Source organism: Corella eumyota, chromosome 6 (genome assembly GCF_963082875.1).
Source record: "Corella eumyota chromosome 6, kaCorEumy4.1, whole genome shotgun sequence".
Taxonomy (NCBI): Eukaryota; Metazoa; Chordata; class Ascidiacea; order Phlebobranchia; family Corellidae; genus Corella; species Corella eumyota.
This window is the reverse complement of record NC_137495.1, coordinates 5,619,372-5,646,454: the sequence shown is the minus strand read 5'-3', so window position 1 is coordinate 5,646,454 and position 27,083 is coordinate 5,619,372. Positions and strand designations below refer to the sequence as shown.

At 31.0% G+C, this 27,083-nt stretch overlaps 5 protein-coding genes across 7 annotated transcripts; 3 read left to right on the top strand and 2 right to left on the bottom strand.

Annotated features, from left to right (window-relative positions):
- Positions 1-2,894: 2,894 nt before the first annotated feature.
- LOC145755131 (NADH dehydrogenase [ubiquinone] 1 alpha subcomplex subunit 9, mitochondrial-like) lies at positions 2,895-6,751 on the bottom strand. The gene is made up of 11 exons (XM_082571343.1): positions 6,620-6,751; positions 6,048-6,230; positions 5,729-5,826; positions 5,500-5,597; positions 5,073-5,226; positions 4,684-4,792; positions 4,357-4,513; positions 4,080-4,200; positions 3,690-3,827; positions 3,285-3,434; positions 2,895-3,015 (listed from the first exon to the last, which is right to left on the bottom strand). The coding sequence occupies exons 1-11, from the start codon at positions 6,660-6,662 to the stop codon at positions 2,959-2,961; spliced, it is 1,308 nt and encodes a 435-aa protein (XP_082427469.1). The 5' UTR covers positions 6,663-6,751; the 3' UTR covers positions 2,895-2,958.
- A 249-nt stretch (positions 6,752-7,000) lies between these two features.
- LOC145755124 (uncharacterized) lies at positions 7,001-10,742 on the top strand. The gene is made up of 2 exons (XM_082571334.1): positions 7,001-7,115; positions 7,277-10,742. Exons 1-2 carry the CDS (start codon positions 7,100-7,102, stop codon positions 9,796-9,798), a joined length of 2,538 nt encoding a protein of 845 aa, XP_082427460.1. The 5' UTR covers positions 7,001-7,099; the 3' UTR covers positions 9,799-10,742.
- Positions 10,743-11,325: 583 nt separating this feature from the next.
- On the top strand, positions 11,326-15,411 carry LOC145755133 (glutaminyl-peptide cyclotransferase-like). Of its 3 annotated transcripts, none has more exons than XM_082571348.1 (11): positions 11,326-11,451; positions 11,628-11,683; positions 12,069-12,114; positions 12,470-12,570; positions 12,879-13,022; positions 13,246-13,407; positions 13,618-13,725; positions 13,970-14,152; positions 14,415-14,514; positions 14,617-14,727; positions 14,806-15,410. In XM_082571348.1, the coding sequence occupies exons 3-11, from the start codon at positions 12,108-12,110 to the stop codon at positions 14,961-14,963; spliced, it is 1,074 nt and encodes a 357-aa protein (XP_082427474.1). In that variant the 5' UTR covers positions 11,326-11,451; positions 11,628-11,683; positions 12,069-12,107; the 3' UTR covers positions 14,964-15,410. The 3 variants fall into 3 exon arrangements, with proteins under 3 accessions (XP_082427474.1, XP_082427472.1, XP_082427473.1); XM_082571346.1 differs by having other exon boundaries at positions 11,916-12,114; XM_082571347.1 differs by lacking the exons at positions 11,326-11,451; positions 11,628-11,683 and adding an exon at positions 11,771-11,802 and having other exon boundaries at positions 14,806-15,411.
- A 47-nt stretch (positions 15,412-15,458) lies between these two features.
- On the bottom strand, positions 15,459-16,991 carry LOC145755135 (small ribosomal subunit protein uS9-like). The gene is made up of 5 exons (XM_082571350.1): positions 16,870-16,991; positions 16,425-16,526; positions 16,198-16,294; positions 15,851-15,898; positions 15,459-15,713 (listed from the first exon to the last, which is right to left on the bottom strand). The coding sequence occupies exons 1-5, from the start codon at positions 16,912-16,914 to the stop codon at positions 15,568-15,570; spliced, it is 438 nt and encodes a 145-aa protein (XP_082427476.1). The 5' UTR covers positions 16,915-16,991; the 3' UTR covers positions 15,459-15,567.
- A 1,106-nt stretch (positions 16,992-18,097) lies between these two features.
- LOC145755126 (piwi-like protein 1) lies at positions 18,098-25,638 on the top strand. Its single transcript, XM_082571336.1, has 22 exons — positions 18,098-18,149; positions 18,297-18,428; positions 19,986-20,126; positions 20,235-20,316; positions 20,642-20,774; positions 20,961-21,085; positions 21,198-21,366; positions 21,438-21,559; positions 21,793-21,901; positions 22,064-22,201; positions 22,284-22,387; positions 22,543-22,651; positions 22,981-23,141; positions 23,454-23,568; positions 23,657-23,743; positions 23,851-23,964; positions 24,152-24,255; positions 24,379-24,449; positions 24,542-24,698; positions 24,798-24,926; positions 25,247-25,394; positions 25,522-25,638. Exons 1-22 carry the CDS (start codon positions 18,098-18,100, stop codon positions 25,636-25,638), a joined length of 2,619 nt encoding a protein of 872 aa, XP_082427462.1.
- The last annotated feature ends 1,445 nt before the right edge of the window (positions 25,639-27,083 follow it).

The following is a 27,083-nucleotide window of genomic DNA, read 5'->3' as shown; positions in this document are numbered from 1 at the left end:
GCACCAACAACATTGTTGAGCAAATGAATGTGTTTGCTTGATAAGCCATCAGTTAATACTTGCAACACTTGATCAAATTCGTTTAATGTTTGAAGATTTGAAACGTTTGTCAAGTTACTAAAAAAATCGTTACAAAAATAAAAACATTTAAACTCATAACTATAGACAAATAATTTTTTTTTAAATATATTTTAAACAACAAGCTTACCTTAACAGTAGGACCTTTAAAAGATGAAAACTAAAATTAAATAACAATTAAGCTGTTAAGAAAATTTACATCTGATCCAAAAGAATAAAATGGGGTTTAAACCTTGGACTTCATGTAGTAAATCCAAGGGCATTTATTAGTGTAACATAAAACAAAAATAACACATTTATATTTAAGTGATTTCTTACCCCTTAGCAGGTAGAATAGCAGATTCACTAGAAATACAAAGATTTAAACTTTTGGCAATGGGATCAAAACCTTAAAAAAACAAGATTTTATATTAAATTAAGTAGATATTATTTAATGTTGATTTAAATTTACTCACAGTGAATGACATGACAAGAAGTAAAAAACGTTTGATTTTGTGATAAAACAAGAATTAAGTCATATGCAGATCTAAAGATAAAAATACGTTTTATTAAACCAAACAATGAATAGAAAAACAGATAGCTCACAAGTTAATCAAAAATGATAAGGTATGTTTGGGTTTGATTACAGCTGCAGTACCATTTTTGGCACTTACTGAAAATATCCTAAAATCATCTGACTAATAACAGTAACAAAAAATTGTAGGTATAACTAAGTTAGTAAAAATGTTAAATCCATAAATATAGATAAACAAAACTTTCTGCAGCATAAACTTACGATATGAAACTTTCGTTAGCCGCCGTAGTTAATGCATCGAACACAAATTCGAGAGTGTCAGCATTCAGAAATTCCTCTATGATGTCACAATGGAAATTTATTATGTTGGCTAAACACTTTACACACAATTGAGTAAAATCATCACAACGATATAAAAATATCCTTTTGATGCCAGCAAATAAAGGACCTAAGAAATAAACAATATAAAACAAAATCTAGACAAATAAAATACATACAACTATGCACAAAAATGGAAATAAAAACTAAAGAAACTTGCCTGTTTTTTCAAAAGTTAGCCATTGTAAAAAATCATCATAATTTGAGGCATGGCATAGTAACTCTAGACTACTTGCTATTATCTAAAATAGACTGATTTTATTTATTATAAATAGAGCACTTAGCTTAAACACATAAGGTCCTGGGTTCGTTTCCCACTACTTCCATGCAGTGGCCTTGAGTATGTCAGTGTAAACTGCTTGTTTTTCCGCTAAGCAACAAAAAAAAATTGGCAGAAATTATCCAGCAATTATAAGCAATAATAGCCCACACTGTCACACAAATGCACTTATATATATACAAAAATAGTTTATTTTACCTGGTTAGAATCAGAGTTTAAAACAAAACCAACAATTTTGCCTGAAAGCCCAGCAAATAGAATTAAATTTTCGCAGACTTCTACAGTTGATAACAACACGATAAAAATCTTAAGCAATATTTCATTATTTTTATGATAGCCAAGCTGTTGAATAAGAAAATCAACAAACTGATCTAAAACAATATGAATATAACATTACCGAGTAACACTACACTGCAAACTGAGCATAAAAATTTACATTACTAAAAATGTGCACAAAAAATGCTATTTATACTTACCTATTCTAAAAAATTCTGAAATAATTTCAGGAATATCATTCAATACTTCAAGCATAAGAGTAAGAAGAGACCCTTTACAGTTCGAGGTAATTGTTTGAATCAAAGTTGATGATATAATTTCGACAATTTCGCTTCCAAATTCATTGTGGAATATTTTAATTGCTAACAAATTTGAAACAGTTAAAATAAGATAATTCATCAAAATTGAAACTAAGGAAAAAGGTATTCAAGTTAACCACATAAAAATTTTAATATTTATTAAACCTCAATGCGAGAAAGGCCAACTTTATGAATAAATTTAAGTGTTACTGTCTTACTACAGCAACAGTTCTGGATATTAGTTACTTATGTGTGAAATATTTAATTAATTTAAACAGTTAAAATACCATCTTTTAAAATCAACTGCAATGTGATATCGTTAAGATCACTGTACAGGTGCAGAAACACAGAAATGGAATGTCTGGCCAGTGTAACATCAAAAATGTGCATGTGTTCAACTGGATTAAATTTTATACTCTCTAGAAGTTGTAACAATGAATGTCGGCGGCTACATAATGGCTCACCTATGTTTGATATCAGAAAATTTAGAATAAAGCAACATTTTAAAATAGCCTGACAATGGCAGTAAAAGTAAGCAAATATAAAAATAACAAATTGTGCAAAAGTAATAACTAGCAACGACAAAAATTGATTGTTTTAAATGACTAATGACTTTATAAAAAGGCTATATTTGTGTCAATGACTTACGTTTACTTTCCAGATACGAGATCACACACGGAATGCAGTTGTTGTAATTTGCAACTACAACACTCCAGCAAGCATGGTGATCACATGAATTCATTTTAACAGTTGGATGTACTATCGGTTTCAATTTTACTCTAACCAGCCTTCCAAGCGTTTTTTGGGCAAGTAGTTTAAAAGCGCGCGTTTAACCACGTGACAAATAACAATAATAAATATTTTTTGAATTATATTTAATCATCATCGGTGTAAAAACCGATTTGCTGTTAAACTCATTTGCAGAGGTAAGTAACTAATAAGAGCTAGACCATACCGATAAACTAAATTATTATTATGTACGTTTTTTGTTCGTATTACCATAGTTCTTTACTCAGACTTCACAATCTTGCTAAATACTATTTTAACACTCTGTCCAGAAAACAAACAATTTTGAAAGTATAATTTATTTTGAGAACTTTAATTTAAGGAAAAAAGACAAATTTAAAGATTCATTACGCAGAGACCAACAGTTGCACGTTTTTCTCTTGCACAACTTCATCTTTAGGAACCTATAAATACATATTTTTAAAAATATACTAAACTTTGAAACACTCAATGTCTTTAATCAAGTTGTATAAAGGTTCCAACACAAGCTTTACTACATTAGTTTAAGCGTTTGATACCCATAGCTTTAATGTTAAATTTAGTATAAAACTGTAAACCATATTAAATTCTGCTAACAAAAAAAAACTATCGGCATTTCAATATCATGCAACATGATCGATAACATTTTTTTTGAGAAGAATACTTAATAATCTTAAATAAAAATGGATCTTACTTTGGGAATTGCATGATTCTCTCGATGCTGGAAATCATGCATATCATGCTTAAAAGCAATATTGGCAAAAATGCCATGTTCGAAATCTGTCGGTGTGATCCCTAACTCAGCAAATCCTGGACAATTCGTGGTTCTTTCGGTTATATGCATCTTTAAAGATAAAAAATAAACAGTTTGTAAATGCAAAGATTAAGCTTTTTTTCTAACGATTTAGGGTTTGACAGTCTTAACATAAGAAACTTTTGTTACAGCCCCCAAATTCACCAGGGTAAGGAATTAACCAACTTAGCAATGAAAGCTGACCCCCAGCCTATGAAATTTACTCTTGATACTTATTAACAAAGTTAAAATAAAGTTAAACTAAAACATTTAAAAGTCGAAATGTTAATTGTCTCTCGAAGTTACCTGTCTGAAAAAGTCTGGAGTCATCCACATCGCTGAATACGATCCGTCTCTTCCTAAAAGGTCGAGAACACGAAATAAATTCCAAAATCTTGGAAAATCCATTTTGTAGAAGTAAAGATCGAGAAGCTTGTGTACAAGCTAAAAAAAAAGATTTTTCAAAATAAATCTTTAAACTGTCATGATCTAAGTAAGTCCCTTTTTTTTATAATTACAAAAAAATAACATAATTTTTTTGTAATTATGTTTCCTTGACGTGAAAAAGTCAATACTCACCCTGGAGTAATATTTGCCCCACTGGTCTAGTCTCAAGTAGCCCTTTGCAGTTTTTAATATTATTTTTAAGGATGTCTACACACCCTTAAACTAAATAATTTAAAATTGCACACTTACTTTTTGAAGGGGTGTAGCCTTGCTTCTATCCAAAGGTCCCAAACTGTTGGTAAGATGGCAATCTTTTCTTTCAAGAAAATACATATACTCCACCACATCTTTCAAGTAAAAACGATCAGGCCTTAAAAGAAATTGCAAAAAAATTAAAGACAAAAAAACAAACCAAATATAAGTGATGGAGTTAACATTTGCTACACAAAAAAAGTATATTTAAAATTTTTTTATTCTTACACACTTCTGTTTTTCTTACTTAATGTTGAGTAATTTTTGTTCTTACCCGACAAGCTCAAAAGTTTGTCCGAAGGAATCAGGATGTTTAGCGATGCGCGCTATGGCCTCACCCACATCAGGTATCCCCACTGGTTGAACGACTGTTGAAGCTCCCCCGTCATACATTATGGGTGTGCAACCCAGAAAAGCTAGGTGATAGAAACCTTAAGACATCAAATAATACAGCAGTAAGTAAACTTACAGGTTAAATAAAGCTTAAGAATATAAGGGGTCATAATTATATATATTGAAGTCGACTAAAAGCATTGATGTATTTGTTCGTTATCTAATTTTCCCTTTTTTCAGTAAGAACACTTTTACAGCCTAAACTTACGGTCTTGGAGCCAAAAGTTCATGAACTTGTCTCTTACTCCATGAATATCAGATGATCTAACGATGGTTGTTCCCGGATAAATTTCACGCATTGCATTTTCTGCTTCGTGCTGCAAAAAATTATTGTAAAACAGAATTTTTTATTGATTCACACTGGCAACTGCAGTGTGTATATATATATATATACAAAGTGTTCATTACATTTACTTTTATTTAATTAAAAAATAAAACGCATTATTAGCTTTATACACTTGCCAGACTATTTTAACTACTGGCAGTAAAGTGTATTAAAAAGAACAGGATAACAATGTTTTTATATATTCTGGCTGTGGAGTCAGCCTTTTTTAGAAACAAGGAACAACAGTAAACCAAACTTAAACATGAGCTTACTTCTTGTCTTAAAATATTTGATACATTTCTTCCCTCCTGTGAGTTGCATCTTAAGTGTGTCACGTGGATCAGTCGAGTACCATCGTTCTTATCAGCGACCATTTGAGCTAACCGCTTAGGCCATTCCACATTTACTTCTTCCATTGTGTAAAAACTAAGGTGAAATATTTATTTACTATTTTTTTACTCAGGAAAAAATTAACATTGAAAACAAAACATTGCTAGTAAATGTTTGAAGTAATTTTTTTTAAGCAATATAATACATTTAAAAGCCAATATATTATTTAAAACAACAATGCAGTTACAGAAAAAAATTTAAACAAATGGAATTACTTTTAAGTTTTTTGATAGTAGTTTTATATCAGTTTTTTTAAAGAAACAAAAAAAAATATTTTGGTTAATACCTAAAAGTTAATAACTCACTCACTTGTAAGGTTTAAATGTTCCAATAGCGTTTATAACAACGTTGGAATACTGGATTAACTCTCGAATTTCTTCATCACTTTTTTTAATTGAAAAATTTTCCTAAAAATAAATAATAAATAAAATAACAATTTAAGAAAGTGATATTTACCACAAGTAATACCAATACTTATTTTTCTTATAAAAAAGTGTTAAAAACAATATTTTAATCAACTATAAAAAAATGTTCTCACCCTGAACATAATTTGTCCTAAATCTCCCATTACTTTGAAAGGTCTTATTCGGTCCAAAGTTCCTCTAAATGGCACCATAATACTAGACCCCATTGCACCTGTAACATGATATAACAATTATATACACCAATAATAATGAGGATAAAAAAATAAATAGCAATGCAACTACAAATACTAAAAAAAAAATTGATTTATTTATTACTGGAAAATTATAAAGTAGCAAAGATTTCATATCTTTTTATTTCTTAAATAAAAATTGTTGTTTTTAATATAGGCCTATACAAAAAAGAACAACCCAATAAAGTATTAACTTTCACACCTAAATGATTAGTAACTGATCGACCAACACATCCTGTCGATCCAAAAACTGTTGACGCAACGCCACTAAATGATGACCTGCCACCTCTGCCCGATGGCATGTATGAATCATGAAAATGTCGTTGTTGTGGTTTTAAAACCACAATCTGCGTTGTTCTTGTTCCAACTGTGCATACATGGTCAACTAAAACACAAATATGTCAAAATTAATTTGGCGATTTGTTTTTCTGTTTTTAGCTCTGTCAGTCTGTAGAGATAAGGGCAGTTTAGAGTGACTTACTTTAAATGCCTAAAGATTTAAGCAACAGAAATTAGAACCCCTTAGGTAAAAGCTTTCACTACAATATATTGCCAATAATACCAGTTCTACACCACATTAAATTAACCATTACACCAGCTAAAAATTAGACGTTTTAAAATAAACAATCCAAATTCTGATACAATTAAATATTATTTATATTTTGCCACTGTAAATAACCAGTCATCCACAATTATATTTAAGAATTAAAGTTTTTAAATTGCAGTGTACATATATTTATAAATGATAACAACAATATTAACTTTATGACTTACATGCTTTGATTCTCGATGTTCTCCCAAAGGCTAAAGAACACATTTCGTTATTAAAAATTAACCTGTAATATAAATAATATAAAGTAGCTAATACATAAAGCTTAAAAACATAAAACAAAACAACAAATATAAAGTTTCTGCATAAAAAACTAAGCAAATTAGTTTATTTAACAAAACGTAAATACCGGCGCCGGTCACTAGTTGGTAAAAGCATTCGGGTTCGTCTAAAAGGGACCGAATATATTTTATTTGTATTTAAATAAATGCTGTTGTCTAATTACTTTAGGTTAATAAATAAATACTGATTAATTCTATATAACAATACAGTAAATTCAATGGTTAACATTTTACGGAAACAAATATGAGAAACTTAACAATATGATGACGGTCAGCATGGGTAACACTTTCTCCTAACCTATGCAATTGTATTAGGTTCAACATCACAACTTTCTGTTCTCCTTTTTAGATCTCACAAGGTCAATGGAAGCTCAAAAAAGTGAGTATATTAAATTTTAAGTTAAACACTGTCTATATATTAATGCACATTATTGACTTTTTTATTTGTTATTTAAATTTTTTTTTTTATAGATATATAAATGTATATACTCAGATACTGCATTGCTAAACTTAAAATTTATTTTATACTTTTCTCTTAAGATACCAGTGAAGCTTGTGCAATTAACAATGTTCGACAGCCTGTTAGTGATTTTTCTGAAACCACCAAATACCTTGATGTTTTAGGAATTGTAGAATCTGAAATATTTGCAATTCTTCATTGTCATGGTTTCGCTGGGACCGGGAAATCCTCAATAGTTCAAAAACTTGCTGAAAAATTTCCCTTTTTTGAAGATGCTTTAGCTATTAAGTTTCATATAGAATGTGACAAACAAGGCCAGGATTTAAAGAAAAATATGTTAAAAATGCTGGAAATTATGAAAAAAAATCATCATATGAAAGAGCTTAAAGAGAACACTATATTTTTAGAGATGGAGAAAAACAAGGCTGACACCCTAGTCAAGGTGTTATGTCAATGCGAAAGCTCGATTTTAATTATAATAGAAGATATTAAGCATAACAACACCCAATTTTTATTATCGCTTTTAGTGAATCTCGAAAAACAGGCTTGCAATGCCTCGAAAATTCATGTCTATATTACTACTAGAGAAGAAAAACTAAATTTCCCTTCTTCTGTACCCCTTAAAGTGCATTCAGTAAACATTACTGGTTTTACAGAAAAAGAAGGAATAAAATACCTAATTAATGGAGGTGATAGTTCTCCTTCCAACATGGAAGCTGCGAAGACAGTTGTTAAGCGATTTAGTGCTGCACCTCTTGGTCTAAAAGCGGCAAAGGAGTTTTGTAAAGTCCATGATTTAAGTTACGAAAACTACATGGAGCTGATAAAAGAAGACAGTGGATATGTAAGTAATAAAGAGTTAGACCTGATCGAAACTCACATTTATCAGGCTATTACTTTCCCTTTTACGAGAGGAGATGCAAAAGATAGGGAGAGAGACTGGTGGGTGTTGACTTGTTTATCTTACCTTCATCACAGTGAAATCCCTTGTTTTCTAATTCAATCCCTTTGTCAAAGGTACCACACCCTAAAACATAAGGAGAAAATAAGTAAACAGAAAAGCAACATAGAGTATAAAAACCTTATTAATAACCTGGAACTGTATCATTTGTGCACGAAAAATAAGGACAACACAGGAAAACTTAATTCAATAAGTTGCCACGAAGTTGTGCTCAATTCGTTTGGGTGGCGAAAATCGGAAGAAGGTTCTCCTTTAAAAAATCTGATATTTGTTCTTGCTTCTCTCTCGACAAAGGACATGCGTGACAAGCAGATCGAAGCAGGAATGATAAAACTCATTCCGCACTTGCACTCCTTGTTAAAGCATTGCTCTGACAAAAGAATCTTTGAGAGCCGGGATGAAGACTGGATGCTGAATAACCTCGTTCTTGCTCATTTATATGAGGTTCTTGGTGCGATTGGATTGCAACATGAGCAGGCCGAAAATTGTGAAGGATATCTAAAAGTTGCCCTTCAGAAAATTCTCAACATCATTAAATATATTGTAAAAGATTCGAAAGAGCTGCCCATTGAGAGTATTCTCAAAAGTGCGAAGATAACGGATGAGAATGTCAAATCAATTAATGATGTCTGCATTGAAGCTGGTAATGGTTTACCAGATGGTTTTATTGCTTTATTCGAATCTAAAGTGATTGTCCTTAAACAAATAGAAGAGCGTAAATATTTGGAAAAAAATTCTAAAGATCCACTAAAGTTTCAAGAATTGTGTAAACGTATTGATGACTACGGTATTTTAGATTCAAGTGAAATTCAAGTTTTAAGAGATTGTGGAATCTATCTCGAAGAGAACATACACAGAAACATATTTTTTTCTGAGCGAATTGCTATGCTATTGCACAGCATGAGTCGAGTGCTTGTGTTTGATGATTTGAATAAAACAGAAAATGATTTTGATCATTACAAGCTGTGTTCGAACCTTGCATACCAAGTTGCCCATGCTTGTAGGGACCATGCTCCCTTACTTATGGAGTATCTTTCCAAAACTGGTGGATCTATCTCCCTGCTGCTAAAATGTAAGGAGAGCAAAAACCAAAACGAATTAAGCGAAGCAAAGAAATATTGCCTTGATGCTTATGAACACATTTCTTTGATGTATGAACATGGGTTTATGAAGGAGTGTGAAGATGTAATGAGCAAAATGCAACTTCTGCGCTATGTTGTTCGAATTAATTGTCGATTAGTAAACTGTTACAGTGACAATGAAAAGCATGAGGCAGACATGCGCTGCGAAGAGTTATTTCAGTTAGCAAATAAGAATCCTGGAGTAGCGATGGCTAATAACTGTCTGGTATATTGTGCGAAGTATCTTGCAAAAAAGGGAGACAATGAAAGAGCTTTTCAGTATTTTGACAAATTTTTTGAAAATGTAAAGCAAGGTGGAAAAACCAAGACAATTGCTTGGGGCACATTCAATTATGCCAGAGCTGTGTGGCATAGTCATTCTTTTGCTCGCTCTGAGGATGCTGTTACCCGATGTAAAAACTTGTTGGAAAATTTTGTTATTCGTTCACCGAGCCTTGTAAGTCATTTACAAGACTTTGTAGGAAAATTAAGTGCCGTACCAGAAGTTTCTAGCCAATAACAGTTTGATTTTTTTTGTTGTAAAGCCACTGTCGTTTTTAAAATTTGTTTTATGGTTTATTCTCAAATTTTTATTAATTTCATTTTAATCCTTGGGTATTTTTTGTTTTAAAAAATTTTAATGACTGTATTGTGTTGTAATTTTAAAGAAAAAAAATTTCTTTATTAAATAATGCCTCACTTAGTAATTCGCACACTTTTCTGTATATATCACAAATTTTTATTTCTTCAAAAAACATCAAATGTTGTTACATTTTTTTGTGTTATGTAGTAGCAAAATAATGATAAAAAATGTCGATAAGGTTTTTTTCTACACCATTTTCTATAGCAAATTGTATAAAAAATACTGTCAACCAAAAGGTTGTTTAAATGGCACTTTTAATTCATGACAAAAATCCTCTAGAATTGTTTTAATTTTTGTCACTAATATGTATATAATATATAGCGATTTATGTAGTTAAGTATTGAAGGTTTTTTTAAGGTTAATTATACAATTTTATTGATAACTTATGGTTAACACTTTAAATTACTTTAATATTTCAATTAATTGTTTAGCATCACAAACGAATATTCAAGATGAAGTAACAATATGGAAATATTTTTTTAATATTATCTGAATGTGCTTAACACCTTAAAATTTATTTTTTAGAAAAAAATCTTAAACTACTGTAAAAATATGCAATACCAAAACAGTATTGTCATTTTGTGATCACTTTATTCTATTCTACTATATGCCCATGACTAACTTTATGACATTTTCAACTTATTCTTTTAAAGTTCATGACACGATGTTTAAAAATCTTACGTTTCTTGTTATTTAATTTGTATGCAGCAATTACTAATCATACGCCATTAAATTATGTAGATGCGTTTTACTGATATTATTTTTGAAACATCATTTATATTAATTTTTAATAAAGTAGCCTTTGTTATACTTCTGGTAATTCGGTCTCTAAAATTTGTTTTTAATACCTTTATGTGATTGGCTTTAGTTAGGGCTGTGACACACCATTTTAACTCTATAGTAAGTTGGTAGGGTAAAATGGGCATTAATAAGCGTATCTTTTAGTGTCTTAATTGTTTTTGCAAATGTAAACATGCTTTAAACAATAAAGTACGTGTGATAGCAGTACTTCAATATAAAAGTGTAGAAAAACAAGTTTAGTCATTCCCAATATAAAAAGTTACCAAATGAAGATAATGGACTGGCCTTGCATAAATTTGTGGTAGTCGATTATCTAGTAATATTACCTTTTTACAACTTATTAAAGACAAATTCAAAAAATACTTTTAAATAACGAAATAGTTGTGTACTAAAAAAAGTTTGAGTCCAAATTTTAAAACAAGTTTGTTATACAATAACACCAGTTTATTAGATCAAGGTTTTTTATTATACCCGTTTATTCGAGCTACTAAATATTTTAAAATGTTTTTATGACGTAAGTTCCTGGTGTTTTATTTTTAGCTCAAGGCAATAAGCCTAGAGGGCTGTAATCTTTAACGTGACATTTCTTAAAAACATTTCCAAAATAGCCTAGAATTCGATAAAATTAACGGATGCACGCTTATTCATCAGGACATTTAATCTGTTTAGCGTTTGCTTTTTAATGAAACGAAATGATCAATTTAAAATTGATTTAAGGAATTCCCCGCGGTATTGCAATTTTTAATTTATTAAACGTTTAATTTAAAAAAAATTATATATTTTATTAGTGCTTCACGTGCGTTCAGTTTTTAAACAGCTCTGCAATATTAAAGATACAAAAAGGGGATGAAAAGGTAGCTCGTTTAGAATCATCTAGTTAATTAATTTTAATTATTTTTAAATAGGAAAAGGAAAGAGATTAGTGGGACTTTTTACACGGTTATTAAAAGAAAGTTTTTTTGTAAGTAGCTTATAAATTTTTTATTTTTAAAATCAATAAAAAACCCATATGTGTAAAGAAACTATATATTTGCGTGTCTGAAAACAAGCGGCATGAACCCCATTGATAATAACTTTAAAGTGAGAAAACTTTAGTTGATATAAAATTTCTTAAATTAAGGTATTTTATTATATTATACAAAAATATTATGCAAGTTTTTTTTTGAAAGTTTATACGTGTCATTTCAAAATAGGGGATATCCCGTTAGAACGTTTTTTAAGAACTACTGGTTAAGTTAAAGCGACAATCGTAAATGGAAATTGGTGTACCTTAAATTAAAATGACAAGACACAGAGGTAAAATGAAGTATTTAAACGAAAAAGAGATTAATATTAATTCTTTTCAGAAGCCAAAATCACGGTTCACCTACAAATCAGGAATTATAATGGCAGGTATACAACCACAACCAGTAAAACATTTTTTTTATATTTATTTATCCTTTACGTGAAAAGGTTGACTTCAGGGCCCAAATTTAGGGTTACATGTGTTACCTTGACCCAGTTTTGAGAAGGCTTGGAGTTTTTACAGTGTATAGTGCATTTCGTTAAAAAGATACTAGTGGGTATCAAACACGAAACCTTATGTATTAAGGCCACATGCTCTAATTGCTACAACACACTTTAATTGGTGATATATTTTGTTGTTAAATTATCAGAAAAGAGGTCATCTTTTATTTGTTATGTTTATACTACAAGTTCTATTTTTTATTCATTGATTAAAATCAAAATTAAAAAAACATTTTTCAAGGCATTTTTATCACCCTTGTTGCCTCGATAATTATATTTTATCAAATGCCCACCAGTGTTGCAAGAACCAGTGAATTAGCAAGTGATTGGCATCAACATAAAGTAAATATATATTTATTTGATATCTGTCAATCTTAAAATCAATATGCTTATTTTGAATCTAAATTTTATTATTCCCTGTCCAATATAATTAGATTATTGCAAATATTGGGATTAGTGCGATTTGACATTTTGAAAGAATTGCTTTTAATTTTTACTGTTATGTGTAATTAATTAAACTGATTTTTATTTTTATGGCATTACTGTAAAAATAAACATCTACCCATTTACTTAAAACTGTATCCAAAATATCTATAGCCTATAAAATATATGTAAATAAAAAATTTGGACTAATCGATTGTAAATTTCAGTTTAGATGGTCACCAAGAAAACTATCACCATTAGAAATGGCTAATGTTTGCAACAGATGGAACGAGGAAAGATTCTGGAAAAATTTGGATCCGATTTTAATTCCTCGAACTCCCGGATCAAGAAATATCAAAAAAGTTGCAGATGTAAGTTTTGACTTTAAATTTTATAAACAAATTGTTTATTGAATTTTTAATTAAAATGAGGAATTATGAAAAATCACCATTAAAATGTTTATATACTTTTAATATAAGTTTTTATTTTAACTAAATGTAAATTACATTTTTAGCATGGTTTTTATCAAGTTTTTGCCTATGTAAAATTTAAAAAATATTTTTAGAAACATGTATGTTTACTTTTTCCTTACAGCACTTCTACAATCTTCTGCGTGACAAATTTATTTTTGAGGTCGATCGATTTTTTGATAAGGCTCCAAGCCATGTGGAAAATACAGAATTCACCAACTTAATAGCAACCTACAACCCTGGTGCTACTAGAAAACTTGTGTTAGCTTGTCATTATGATTCTAAGGTATAGTTCATTAAAATAAGGTTGGCATTGCTAGTGTTTTTAAAAGTGTTAATACTATAAAAATAGAAGTTTGTATTATAGAGTTTTGTAGACGACAATGTAGTGTAGCTAAGTGGTCCTATTATTACACCATGCTGCTGGCTATAAGCTAAGTGGTCCTATTATTACACCATGCTGCTGGCTATATCAGTTCATTTTTTGAAATTCTAGGTAACTCCTGAAGGATTTATTGGTGCAACTGATTCGGCAGCACCTTGTGCGATGATGATTGAAATTGCGATGGCCCTTGAACCTTACTTGAGTGAACTAAAGCGTCAGGTATAGCTTTTACTCCTACAGTTTGCTAAATGTCACAGTTTATCATAAAAAATTCTGTGGTATTATTTTTTTTGAATTGAATGCATGAGTTAAGTAAGAAATGATTAAGACTGGGCTTGGCCATACTTGTGCTCGCCAAAATAAGTCTAAGATAGTTTAAAATAAGTTGACCTGTGCATTGACTATTACATAGGCTTTTTTACTTCAAGGATAAATCTATATTAAAACTAATTTATTTTTACAGCAAGAAAATCCATTTGGTCCCGTAGTGCATGATGTAACACTTCAGTTGCTCTTTTTGGATGGGGAAGAGGCATTTATTGAATGGAGGGATAATGACAACACGTACGGTGCCCGTCACCTCGCAAATAAATGGAATCTAACCAGCTACACAGAGCATCAAGATCGAAATGTATTAGATGGAATTGTAAGTAATACCCAAATACTGCTTTTTAGCAATTCAAAATATTTCTGTATTTACATAAGTACACATATTACCATGACACAAAATTGAGTTGCCTTGACCCTTTTTATTATTGTTTGGTCTTTTTTGGTTTGGAAGAAGCAAGAATCTTGGAGTGCTATTTTTTGGAATGAGTAGGAATCAAACCGACGACCTGATGTAATAAACCCCAGTATTCCAACCACTACATCACTGGTTTAATTTTAAATTTTTATTTTTTTTGTAGGACTTGTTCGTGTTGCTTGACTTAATTGGAGCCATATCAACTCAGTTTAAAAATAATAGGCCCACTAAAACTCAGTGGTATCTTCATGCAGCTGATATTGGTAAGTTCAAAAAAAATTAATTTAATATCTACAAAATTTAACACTTTTTATAGTTCATCTTTTAAATTTTATATACATTTTAAAATTTTTATTTTATTATAGAACAACGTCTTCGAACAGCTGGCCTAATCGACCGAAACAACAATCCATATTTTCCTACCCGTGAATTAAACTATTATATTGAAGATGATCATATACCGTTTATGAGAGAGGGTAAGTCATAACTACATTGGAATTTTGTTATTTATCCGATGTAGAATAAAATGTTCTGACTATTTTATCCAAATATAGGTGTTCCCATCTTGCACTTAATTTCAATTCCATTTCCAAAGGTTTGGCATAAACTCTCTGATAACAAATCAGCACTTGACACACCAACTATGGAAAAAATAACTAAAATCTTGATGGTATTTGTCTCAGAATATTTAAGGTTAACACCGAGTACTTAGTGTAAACCTTTACCTTTTAAATTAAATGAGAGTTTTATTTTTTATCATGACTGTTTGAAAAAAATGTTAGTTGTATTTGAATTTTTTAATGTAGTTTTAGAAGTAAAAAACAATACCTCTATTACTAGTTTTAAGTACTATAAACAAATAATTAATAATAAGTTATATTCAAGTTCTGTTTGTTAATTTTAAAGAGCAAATTATGTTAAAGGGTTTTTGTGTTAAAAATTTCTACACAATCGATTTACTTTAAAAGAACTTACATACTTAAACACTTTACCTAGAAAATGTTTGCTGTGTTATGACATATATTGACCAGTACAAAAAATACCGAACATTTTTATTTTAAATATGTGGTGTCATAGTTGTAAAATTCTCTTATTGTCATTTAAAAATCACAAGTATATTGAATTATGGTGTTTATTAAAACAATACTGTTAAATAAACTAAATAAGGCAAGTATATTTACCTGAATATACATTCTGTAACTTTCCCGAACCAAGATTAACTGAACTAATTACTTTAAAATCACTTTGTAAGTTGATATTAAGCTGGTGAACAGAAATAACAACAATTTAATTTTTTTGATAAATTTATTTGGCGATTATCGGTAAGATTTTTGGTATCTTGCCCTGGCACCGTTTCCTCCGAACTTCTTGGACTCCTTTCTTCGGGGATCGGAGACGAGAAGAGTACGATCGTACTGGATAAGAGTGTCCTTGATTTCTTTCTTGGATGCCTCATCCACAACTAGAATTAAAAGAGTTTAATAAAGTTTAAAGGTTATCTTCGGTTAAGATATACCAGTATTAAGCAAGAGTTAACACTAGTTGAATTAAGTTTAAACACCACCATAAAAAGGTTAAATATCCCTATAAAAAACTTACATTTTTGGTAGTAAGCGACTAGTGATTTTGCAAGGGCTTGTCTGATAGCTGCAAAATATATTTTACAATGTTAATAACACAATACTTAGCATGATAATAATTAAACAGTTAACAAACTAAAAAAATAGTTGACTAATCAAGTTCATAATTTTTTAGTGAAAAAATTTGCATTATCAACAATTTATAAAAATGCTTATGTGGTGATAAATATAACCAACTGTGGTCGACATTGGGCATTAACAAATGAGGTCTTTGATTTAATCTCTACTGCTTTTATATTAAAGTGCTCTTAGGTAACACAAAAACATTACAATTGTTAGACCAATAACATTTAAAAAATGTTTTACCGTAAACTTGAGCAACTCTTCCGCCTCCTTTGACTCGAATTCTAATATCAACTCCTTCAAATCGAGCTTTACCCAACAAGAGAACTGGTTCTTCAATCTAAAAACACAATCATATTTTCTATTTAAAAATCATACATCAACTTTTAAAGTCCAAAAACAGAAACAACTGGACAGTTTAATAGTAAATTATAAATATTAATGCCCTTTATTATAAATGTAAGTGTTACCTTGTATCTTAAGATTTCGGGTTCCATGATTTCAATGGGACGTCCATTTACTTTAATCATTCCCTTGCCTCGCTTGCAATGGGCAACAGCTGTTGCTGTTTTCTATAATAAAAAAAAACTATCAGAACCATATTATTAGTAAATAAAAACTTTAGACGTGGTAAAAATAAACACTGACCACTGAAAAGAACGTACTGATTACAAACTAAAACACACATCTTTTTAGCAAAATTTTAATCTTTAACGATAGAGTAGTATGTATTGCTCATTTGTTTAACTTCATTTAACATACAATGGGTAAAATTTAATACGATTATTTTGCAATTAAAAACACAATATAATGGAAACTTAATTTTTATAACCAAAATCGATGGTATTAAAGTAAATACAGTCTTTACTGTAACAAAATTATATGCTAGATGTGTTCTGAATGGGGTAAACTTACTTTTCGGCCATAAACTTGAACGGAAGGTGTTTTTACATTCGACATATTGGAATTTAAGTTCCAAACTGCGCCGCAAATATACACAAAACCACGTTAGTTAAAAAAGGAAGGATCGCACATTATCTCAGAGAAATGTATGTGTTTTATAGTCACAACGGTTGGATAAAATGAATAGTTTATCCTCAGATACCAAAATTGATTAAAATTTAAATGTTTTATTTTTCACTAAACATTTAATTTGGTTAATTAAATATAATTAAATTAATAGTTTGAAATTGTTTATTATATTTATGATTGTAATTGGACAATTTTATAACATAAAATAAATTTATCAGCTGTTTATGACGTAATTTCGGAAGGCATGTTTTATTCTTTTCCGGTCATTTTATTGATGGATCTGTTAAGGTAAGTTTGTTTTGTATCCGTTTAAATCCCGCCGAATATTTACTTGTTTTCATTGTTAGCAACGTTTTAAAGTATTAAATTTATCTAATATTAAAATAAATAATCAAATCTACGCATGACCTAGAACTGATATATTTAAACAACAAATTTAAAAATGTTTTCAAAAACACGTGTATTGCGCACTTTTGTAATTAGCATGATCACGTTTTAAAATTACTGAACTTTTGTTAACCAAAATAATATAATAAAACCCAACGATTTGTAAAGCTAAGCTCTGTTAACCACTATGCAAAGTTTTATGTATTAAACTACAAAGTAAAATTTCTGTTGTTTAACAAATCTGTAATTCATTGGAACGTAGCTACAAATTTTTCACAAAACTAGATAAAACGAATTTTGTCTTAAATTTTTTAATGAACTTATTTTTGCATGTTTTAGTAGTTTTTAAAAGGATTCAGCATGTTTTAAGTCGTATGCTAATTGACCAATACAAAAAAGTCCAATTAAAACTAATTTTGTGGTTTTTTGTAAGCTTTAATCACAGCTATAGTGCTGTTAAGCTTATATGTTAACAAAATTTGTCAATTAAAAAAATTAGTGAACAGTAGGTTTCTGATTTTCTTGGTATGTACCCAAAGCCCTGGGCAAGGGTGTTGGGTTTATAGGACCAACAGTGTTAACCCAATTCCCTTAGTTAACACCTCCCTAGGATAAGACACTTGCGTATAATGTAACTTAAGCTTACAATTAACTCTTTTATAAGATCCTTTGTAGGATGTTAAGCAATTAAACGAAGCGAAAACGAAGTGCCAGCAACAACATCATGGAGGAAAAAAGAGCAAGAGGCAGGGCAAGGGGTAGAGCTCGAGGAGATGGTAAATCACTTTTGGTTTTTAAACTGTATATATATATATATTTGTTTGGGTAAATTTAACAAAAAAGATGGTTGTAATCCTTATATATGGTTGTTGTTTTAAATGGAATGGTTGTTGTTTTCAAGATTTGAATTGTTTTATATCTAGGAGATGGGCCCAGAGCAGCTCCTGTTCGCCCAGGAGGAGGAGCTCCAGAAGCAGCAAAACAAAATCCTGGAATGATGGAGAGAGCGGAGCACTCGCTTCCGTCTCGAGGAGTTCAGCGTGGAGGAGCAGCAGGTAGTTGGTTTAATTTTATTTTGAAATATTAATAAAATGCTATGTTTTTAAGTAAAACGTTGAAGATATTTAATTGTTTTTATTTTGTTACATTTATGTATATAAATAAATGTAAATTAACAATTGCATTTTTATGAAAGAAAAGAATTAATAAAAGCAGGTTTGTTGCTTACCAAACTTATATTCTGATATTGTTTAAGATAATAATCGTAATGATAAAAGTTTAACAGTATGCTTTTAATACAGTTTTACTCGTTTTATTGAATTCATTATTAGTACCAAAATATCAATGAAAAACTCTTGTTTTGTTTTATAAATGTTATATTAATATATATATGTATATCATTACTATATAAAGTTTTAAATGTAGTTCTGTTACATTTAAGAAAATATTGTTTGTATCCAATAGAATATGTTGCAAGACTTCTAATAAAAAAGTGTGAAGTGTAGATTATGGATAAAGTTTTAGTAAAACGCATAAGCCCAAGCAAAAACTAAACTTCACAAATTGCACAATAAAACCAACTGTGTTGAAATAATACGCCCGGGAGTCGTTTTTTTACAAAATTGTGTAGCTTTACCACGTGGTTAAAACATAGAAAGGACTCCTTTTGACTGTTGATCGATTGGTTTAAATGGTAGCTCTCGTAACTGCTATTATAACAATATAGTTTAAATTCATAAAAGACGATTTATTTTTTTTACCAAAAGACATTTTTCGTAAGAAAAACTTTTGGTAGTCGGAATTTTAGGTTTCTTCGACTTATAATTGATTAAATTTTTTTTATTGAATTTAATTATAAAAAAGTTACGCGATGTCAGACTCGTTCAAACTCTAAGATAAAGAGCGTGTGTAGTTAAACAAAAACGCAAAATGTTTTTTTTTTTAAGTTGGCTTGCTTTGAATAAAACGACCGTAGCAAATATATTACCCACAAATTTTTATAAATAGTGCGTTAAAATATTGTGCCAAGCCGAAAATCCATTTAATCATTTTAACGTATTAAAATAAGCGTGACCTCGTTCCCGGCATTAGGCAATGCACGCGATCTCCCCGATTACGATTATTTTTAAGTAATCCAGTTTTTATTAATCGGGCGCCTTTGTTTCTACGCTGCATATCCGCCTATCTTTCCCGCGTAAGGTCGCGCATTAAAAAGATTATCGCCTTTGAGTCGACTTTCCTTTAACTTAAAGCTAACCATTTGGAAAAAAAGAGGCAGTTGTTAAATCGACCTTGTGCGTATAATACGAATACTCAAGTTAGTTAATAGAACAGATTGTTTTAACGTAGTGCAAGTGAATGTGGGTCGTGTTTTAGTTAAAAAATGTTAGTTGGCTAGTGTGTAGGTAGTTATGTTAATAAATATGGAAATGATTTTTGATTTTAAACTAAACGTTTAAACGTTAGCAAACAGGTATTGTTTTTTTAATTAAGTTTCTAAATAAAGAAAAGTTTTTTTTTGTATTTACTTTTATTTAATTTGACTTAAATTCTATCGAAAAAATAAATAAATTTTTGTTGGCCGATGGGTTAAAAATATTTTACTTTACCAGGAGTTGGTGATGTCACAAGATCAATGGGTCAACTTGGGGTCGTGCGAAGTCGACAAGAAATCATGCTTGGCAGTCGACGGAACTTCGACCCTTCCATGTTTGATCCCAAAACCAAACCGGAGCACATCACGAACAAAAAAGGCATTTTTTTATATCAAGTTTTATAAACATCATTACTTAGGAGATTCCTACTGACCAGTTTTAAATTGTTATTTTACATAAAGTTAACATTAATTAATATATTTGAAGGTACTGGAGGAAAACCAATTAACATGTACTCCAACTTCTTTCCCTTGGCCTGCTCTAGAGACTGGATTTTGCATCAATACAGGTAGTTATTAATGTTGTATATCTAATTAGCTAATTTTTATATTTGTCAAGGCTAGAGTTTAATGGGTTTGTTCCATTACACTACTAGTTATGTAAGGCCATTTAACAATAAAAAATCAAGTATATATATATATGATTTAGAACCTGCCGAAATGATTTCATATTTATTTATACATACTTTTATTATAAACTATTGCATATTGTCAAACCTCGTTCAACAAATAAAACAATTTTCCAACCATTATGGGTCTCGCCTTACATGAAAGAGTTGCAACACAACGTCCAGGCTAAGCTGTTTTAAATCAATTATATATGTTTTATTGTAGGGTCGATTACGAGCCTGAAGTGGATCATCTTGGAGCAAGGAAGGGGATGTTGAATGATCACAAGGACTTGATTGGAAAGTTTTTTGTGTTTGAAGGCAGCATGCTTTTTACCACAACTAGGCTGCCTGATAGGGTAAAAAAAAGGAATTTTGTTTTTCACACAGCCTTAAAACCTTTTGAGATAACTTTTATGTTGTGCTGTTTTGGGTATAATTGTTTACTTTTTTATTATTTTTCGTCTAAGCAAACAAAATTATCAAACCTAATACCCAAATTAAGTAAGCTATAAAACAAGGTCAAATGTAGATTATTGTTTTAGAGAACTGAGGTATTTTCTCAAAGGAGATCAGACGGAAGTAAGATTCGGATCACGATTTCTCACACCAACGAACTTTCTCCAACATCAAACGTCTCAATACAAATTTACAATATTTTGTTGCGCTGGTAAAACTTGGTTATTTTTTTGACTAAATTCCACAAGCGAAAGTGAAGAAAGCAATTTAGACAAAATCTATTTCAAAAACAAAAAAATTTAAGTTGTCTTTTTTTTTAATAGGGTCCTGGGTCAGGTTGGGATGAAGCAAATTGGTCGCCACTACTACAACCCCAGCATGGGTTTTGTGGTGGAATGTAACAGGGTAAACTTAGAACTGTGGCCAGGCTTCATAACAAGCATATTGCAGTACGAAAAAGGTGTTCTACTATGTGCTGAAGTATCCCATAAGGTAAGTAGGTAGGCCAGTAAGCAAATATTGTTAAGTAGTCATTTTAAATAAATTTGTAAATTTTTTTGTAGTTGATGAGGAAGGACACAGTTTTGGATGTGATGGATCAGGTTTTCCGGGAGAGTCGAAGAACTGGAAGAAACTTCCAGGATGAATTGCAGAAGTTCTTGTTGGGACAGATTGTTTTAACAAGGTTTGTACCAGATTTTATTTTTTTAATTTTGACTTTTTTTCTATTATAAATGTAAGGCAGAATTTTAAGATCCTTGTTATTTTCATTAAGTTTTGTGGATACCTTACTTATCTATGGTATATACAACCTTTAATTCTAAATACTGAAAATGGCCTTTTTCTGTTCAGGATAAATAACTATGAAAAATATTAATACTTTGCTTGATTCAGTTTTTGTGTTTAATATAAATTTAGATACAACAACAAGACGTACAGAATCGATGGGGTGGAGTGGGATTTGAATGTGAGCATGACTTTTGAGAAGAGGGGTGAAAAGATATCCTACACTGACTATTACAAGGAGGTTGGTTTAAAGTGTGTATTTTAAGAAGAAAGGATTGTAAAATTTGGTCTACGCTTTTGTTACACTTATTGGCTTAAAATGAGAAATATTTATTTTTATGAAGTTACAGATAATAAATTTAAAATTTGTTAAAGTAAGCACTTAAAAATTTTTATTTTTTAGCAATACAACATCGACATCAAGGACAAAAAGCAACCTCTGCTACTTTCTCGACCCAAGAGCAGAGAAATAAGAAGAGGAGGGTTAGAGATCATCCATTTGATCCCTGAGTTGTGCACAGTCACTGGATTAACAGACGAGGTAAAAAAAAAAAAAAAAGAAATGTACATGGTAGGTAAAAAAGTTACTTTTCAGAAACTACAAAATTTTAATTCATTTTCAGTTGCGAGCCGACTTTAACACGATGAAAAAACTGGCCACTTACACAAAACAAGGACCTACGAAACGTGCCATTGCTCTTACCAACTTTATCAAGAAAGTGACAAGGTAAAATATTAAATTTCTTAACATTATTTGGAAAAAAAGCTATATTTTCATAGGTTAAAAATCTTTTTTATTAAACAATTTGTATCTTCAGAAGCTGTTTTTTTTTACCATGACATTTCTATTTTACCTTTTTTTATATATTTAATTTATTTTAGCAATGAGGACATCAAAAATAGGCTGACTTATTGGGGATTAAGATTCGAAGAGAATTTACTTAAACTGCAAGGGAGAGTGCTGGACCCAGAGCCCATCTTATTTGGCCAGGTATATTAATATACCAATAACAACCATGCAAGTACATTACTTAAAAAACTTTAGTCCGCTTTGAAATTTTTTTGTTGGATTTGACAATTAATTAAAAGCTAAACTTGGGTCTAGAAGATTTAACAATATTTGGGTCCAGAAGATTTAACAATATTTTTGGGAGTGTACCAAATTAGTGGTTGTAAATTAAGTATTACTTGTTTTTAATGGGTATTTATACTTAACTAGGTGTTAAAAATCTATGGTTTTTACGTAACAGTTGACTCTATGTACTGTGTGGCTACTTTCTCTTGCTTCCTGCATAATTTTAAAAGATTCAATTTTTTTAGAACAAAGTAGTTAACGGAGGGCCTCAGGCATCTTGGGATAGGGAGTTTCGAAATTGCAAGCTGCTTCAATGCGTCGACCTTCGAGATTGGTTTCTTGTTCACGTTGGAAGGGATCAAGCTTGTGCTAATGACCTCGTTCAAAAAATGTGTCAGGTAGGACTGTTTTTGAGCCGTAGAATTTTTTTGACAACAGCTAGTTGGGGGTTTGATTCTCACTGTTGCCATATTTACTGGTTTAAAGACTAATTAAGTTTTTAGGTATTAAAAGAGGTGGTAATGTCATTTTTGACTTTCTCTGTTGTGACCAAATATTTGTTAGTTACCCCTGGTTTTGTAGTCATTATAATTACCCTGCAAAGACAGATATTCATGTAATACCTGTAATTAATTGATGGTATGGACATATAACCAGTTTGGAATGGTATGAACATATAACCAGTTTTTATTTGTGTTACCAATTTTAAGGTTTCAAGAGCAATGGGATTTAATATGGGCAGGCCTACCTTGGTCGAAGCCACAAACGATCGCACTGAACAATACCAGAAGATCATCAAGGACATGTTAAATGTTAACAAGGGTACCCAATTGGTAAGCTCAAGATTTAATTTATTTTCTATCTATTTGCTGATCAAGGCTTTTTTTTATTTTTTAAATGTATATACTTACTTTATGGTAGGTATGCTGCTTGCTGCCAAGCAACAGAAAGGATAGGTATGATGCTATTAAAAAGCTATGCTGTGTGGACGTCCATATGCCAAGCCAGGTAAAAAATTTGACAAAATACAGCATTTGTTCATGATGATATTTGCTTGTGTATTTATTAAAAAATTTATATTTTGCAGGTTGTTTTAAAAATTTTATATTTTTTAGGTGGTTTTATCAAGGACTTTGTCCAAGCCCCAACGTGTGATGAGTATTGCCACCAAGATTGCTATTCAGATTAACTGCAAGTTGGGGGGCGAGGCATGGGCTGTCAAAATTCCGGTAGGCACAAATCAAACTAAACGTCAATAATTTTGACTAAAACAATTTATGCATATTTTGGTTGGCCCAATAATTCTTTTATTGTTATTTATAAATCAACACCATATTTAATGCAATTGGTTAGAGCTAGAATTTATCATTCGTGTCAAACTTATTTTAAACTGTCCTTTTTAATATTTATTAACAGTTACGGGATTGCATGTTAATTGGTATTGATACTTACCATGACTCTGCACAGAAAGGAAGATCTGTTGGTGGCTTTGTTGCAAGTGTTAACAGCAGTTATACCAAGTAATTTCTACATTCATACTAATTTGTCTTAATACTATTAAATTTCTAATACTGCTTTTTAAACTTGGCTTGATGTCAGCTCATAGTTTTATTTACACAAATCTAATTTAAATTCGTATTTAGGTGGTACTCAAATGTTACCTTTCAACAAAGTGGGGTTGAGCTAGTTGATGGTTTGGTTCGTTGCATGAAAGGTAAAGCATTCTGTTTTTTGTTGATGGAAAACAACTCTATTTTAAGGATTGATTTTTACATCCATATAAACCCTTGGTATATTTTTACTTAGGAGCCCTGCAGAGGTTCCGTGAGTTGAACCAGAAGTATCCACAGAGGATTGTGGTTTACAGAGATGGAGTAGGAGACGGCCAGCTGGAGATGGTGAAAGATCATGAGATCCCTCAGATGCTGGAGTGCTTTAAATTTCAGGAGATGCCTGATTACAAGCAAGACCTTTTTGCTTATTGAAATCTATATATATTAGCGCTTTAATTTTTAACTATTTTAAATACATTCATTAACATAAAACTTTCTTTTATTTTTAGACCTAATATTTCGTTTGTTGTTGTGAAGAAAAGAGTCACTGCTAGATTTTTTGTACCCGGACGAGGGAACGAATTGAACAACCCACCACCAGGAACAATAATAGATGATGATGTCACAAGACCTGATTGGTAGGCTTATCTAAAGCAGATTAAGAGATCAACATTTAGTTTTATCTAATAACAAAAACGTAGATGTTGGATTAGTGCAATTTGTTGTAGCTTGATAATAAATTTCCAAGCCCAAGAAATATGCACTGCTCTAACCTACTATTCTATCTACAAAACATATGTTTTTATTGTATTACTTGTTAGCTATCTTTATAGGTCAATGTTTTCAAGACATCTGTGTTAAATAGTAAATAATTTTTAGGGTCCCCTGAATTTAGGGCCAGGCTTAGTTTTTAATATTTTTGTGTAAAAAATTAAATTATGTGTATTTTTTTAATAAGGTACGATTTCTTTGTGGTCAGTCAGTCTGTTCGAGAGGGTACAGTTACTCCAACCCATTTTAACGTGATCTATGACACTTCGAGTCTCAAGCCAGAGCACATGCAAAGGTTGGCCTACAAGCTATGTCATCTTTACTACAACTGGCCGGTAAATACACCTAACTTTTATTGGTAGAAAAGGTTTTAACTTGATTACTTCTTTATAGCATTTTACTTGGGTCTTACTATCATACTATTCCCACTGAAAATAAACCTAAAATTTTTGCTTCTAATAGGGAACGGTTCGCGTGCCTGCTCCTTGCCTTTATGCCCACAAGCTAGCCTTTTTGGTAGGCCAAAGTGTCCACCAACCAGTGCACCCTTCCCTCAATGACAAACTTTACTTTTTGTAAATAGATTGTGATGAAAACCGATGAGTTTTGTTGAAATTTAACATTTTTATTTGAAAATCGCTGACCGAGATTTTAGTTCTAAGAGTGTCTGTGTTTTTTGTGTGTAGCGTTCCTTATTTTTCTTTAAGTTCCTATTTTCTACTAGACACATTTTCGTTCTTTTGCAGCAACTGTTTTATAATGTATATAATTTGTCATTAAAAAACAGCCCAGCATTTCGTTAATTTTAATAAAAAAATGTTAAAATCAATATAAAAAATTTAAAAAAGGATAAAAAATAACATTTATTAAGAAACAAAGCATTTCGATGTAACTTTACAAAACCGAATAACGAAAATATAAGAACGATTTAGGTCCATTTTTTAGGCTTCTAGCCTAACAGTCGAACGCGCTTTTTCAAGCTCAAGTTCGTTACAGCGATTAACTTTCGGTGCACTTGCATTTCTTCTGGTGACGTTTGTCGAACACTAACACATAACAAAACTTGGCGCCCTGAATTAAACTCTCCTACACATCGAAACTTATTACGCCTTCGCATTGCAATAAGGGGGCGATCCTTGAAAATTAAAAAAAAGTGAATATTTAAATTGGAAAGTTACAGGAATTAAATACATGCCCATCAGAATATTTTAAAAAAGGTGATCTTTGGCCGTATTTTAATTGACCGACATTATATTGGGTATACTCGGTTACTCACAGTTTCATAAAACACACATTCGATCGTTCGATTCTGACCATCTCTTAAAATAAAAGTTTTTCCCTGGTCTACAGTTGTCACCTGCGAGTCAAGAGTTCCTATAAATTACAAATAGTAAAACTTTGTATCCCTTTTATCCTTTATGTAGTATTTGAAAAGCAATTTATGCTACAAGCACCTGATAAACAGGTCAACGAACATTATTTGAGGACATTATCATAAATTTCAAAGCACCATTGTTTATTTATTCTGTATACATAATAATCTTAATACAAAAATAAGCATCCTTACCTATTATTTCAAATATCGGCAAAAACATCGATTTGTAACTTGACCATTCATGTATTCCGTGCACGTTAACAGCAATAAAAATACGAGACGGAGTAGTTTGCTTTTTGATTACTTCTTTAGCCTCGCTTTCCGCGTCGGTAACAGCTGGTTTATTGGGTTTTGATGGCATTAGTGTAAAGCTAGTTTGGGGATTCTGACAATTAACAATCTTGTGTTGCTTTTGTGGTGGAGGTTGAGTGAAAAACTGCTGTACGGGCATCGGCTTATAACAGTTAGATTGCGGAAAAGGTTCTGGGTTTTGGTAGGCCATATCCTGCTGATGGTAAGTATACGACTGGTTGTTCATTGGCGGAGGTACTGACATGTCCCATTGCTGGCTTACTAGTGATGGTGGCTGATTAATGTACTGCGGAGGGCCTTGTGCTACTCCGTATGGCCAAGCTGGTCGTTGGTTGTA

What these genes read in the sequence shown, in the direction of transcription:
- LOC145755133 (XM_082571346.1), top strand. Translation starts at nt 12,003, where the DNA reads ATGACAAGACACAGAGGTAAAATGAAGTATTTAAACGAAAAAGAGATT. An exon ending in GTGATTGGCATCAACATAAA is followed by an intron (nt 12,571 to 12,878) that starts GTAAATATATAT and finishes TGTAAATTTCAG; the next exon opens with TTTAGATGGTCACCAAGAAA. An exon ending in TGAGTGAACTAAAGCGTCAG is followed by an intron (nt 13,726 to 13,969) that starts GTATAGCTTTTA and finishes TTATTTTTACAG; the next exon opens with CAAGAAAATCCATTTGGTCC.
- LOC145755135 (XM_082571350.1), bottom strand. Translation starts at nt 16,914, where the DNA reads ATGTCGAATGTAAAAACACCTTCCGTTCAAGTTTATGGCCGAAAA. An exon ending in CCGAAATCTTAAGATACAAG is followed by an intron (nt 16,295 to 16,424) that starts GTAACACTTACA and finishes TTGTGTTTTTAG; the next exon opens with ATTGAAGAACCAGTTCTCTT. An exon ending in AAGAGTTGCTCAAGTTTACG is followed by an intron (nt 15,899 to 16,197) that starts GTAAAACATTTT and finishes TATATTTTGCAG; the next exon opens with CTATCAGACAAGCCCTTGCA.
- LOC145755126 (XM_082571336.1), top strand. Translation starts at nt 18,098, where the DNA reads ATGGAGGAAAAAAGAGCAAGAGGCAGGGCAAGGGGTAGAGCTCGAGGA. An exon ending in CAACTAGGCTGCCTGATAGG is followed by an intron (nt 20,775 to 20,960) that starts GTAAAAAAAAGG and finishes TTATTGTTTTAG; the next exon opens with AGAACTGAGGTATTTTCTCA. An exon ending in TTTATCAAGAAAGTGACAAG is followed by an intron (nt 22,388 to 22,542) that starts GTAAAATATTAA and finishes AATTTATTTTAG; the next exon opens with CAATGAGGACATCAAAAATA.
- LOC145755131 (XM_082571343.1), bottom strand. Translation starts at nt 6,662, where the DNA reads ATGTGTTCTTTAGCCTTTGGGAGAACATCGAGAATCAAAGCAT. An exon ending in AGGCTACACCCCTTCAAAAA is followed by an intron (nt 3,828 to 4,079) that starts GTAAGTGTGCAA and finishes CTTTTTTTTTAG; the next exon opens with CTTGTACACAAGCTTCTCGA. An exon ending in AGAATCATGCAATTCCCAAA is followed by an intron (nt 3,016 to 3,284) that starts GTAAGATCCATT and finishes ATGTATTTATAG; the next exon opens with GTTCCTAAAGATGAAGTTGT.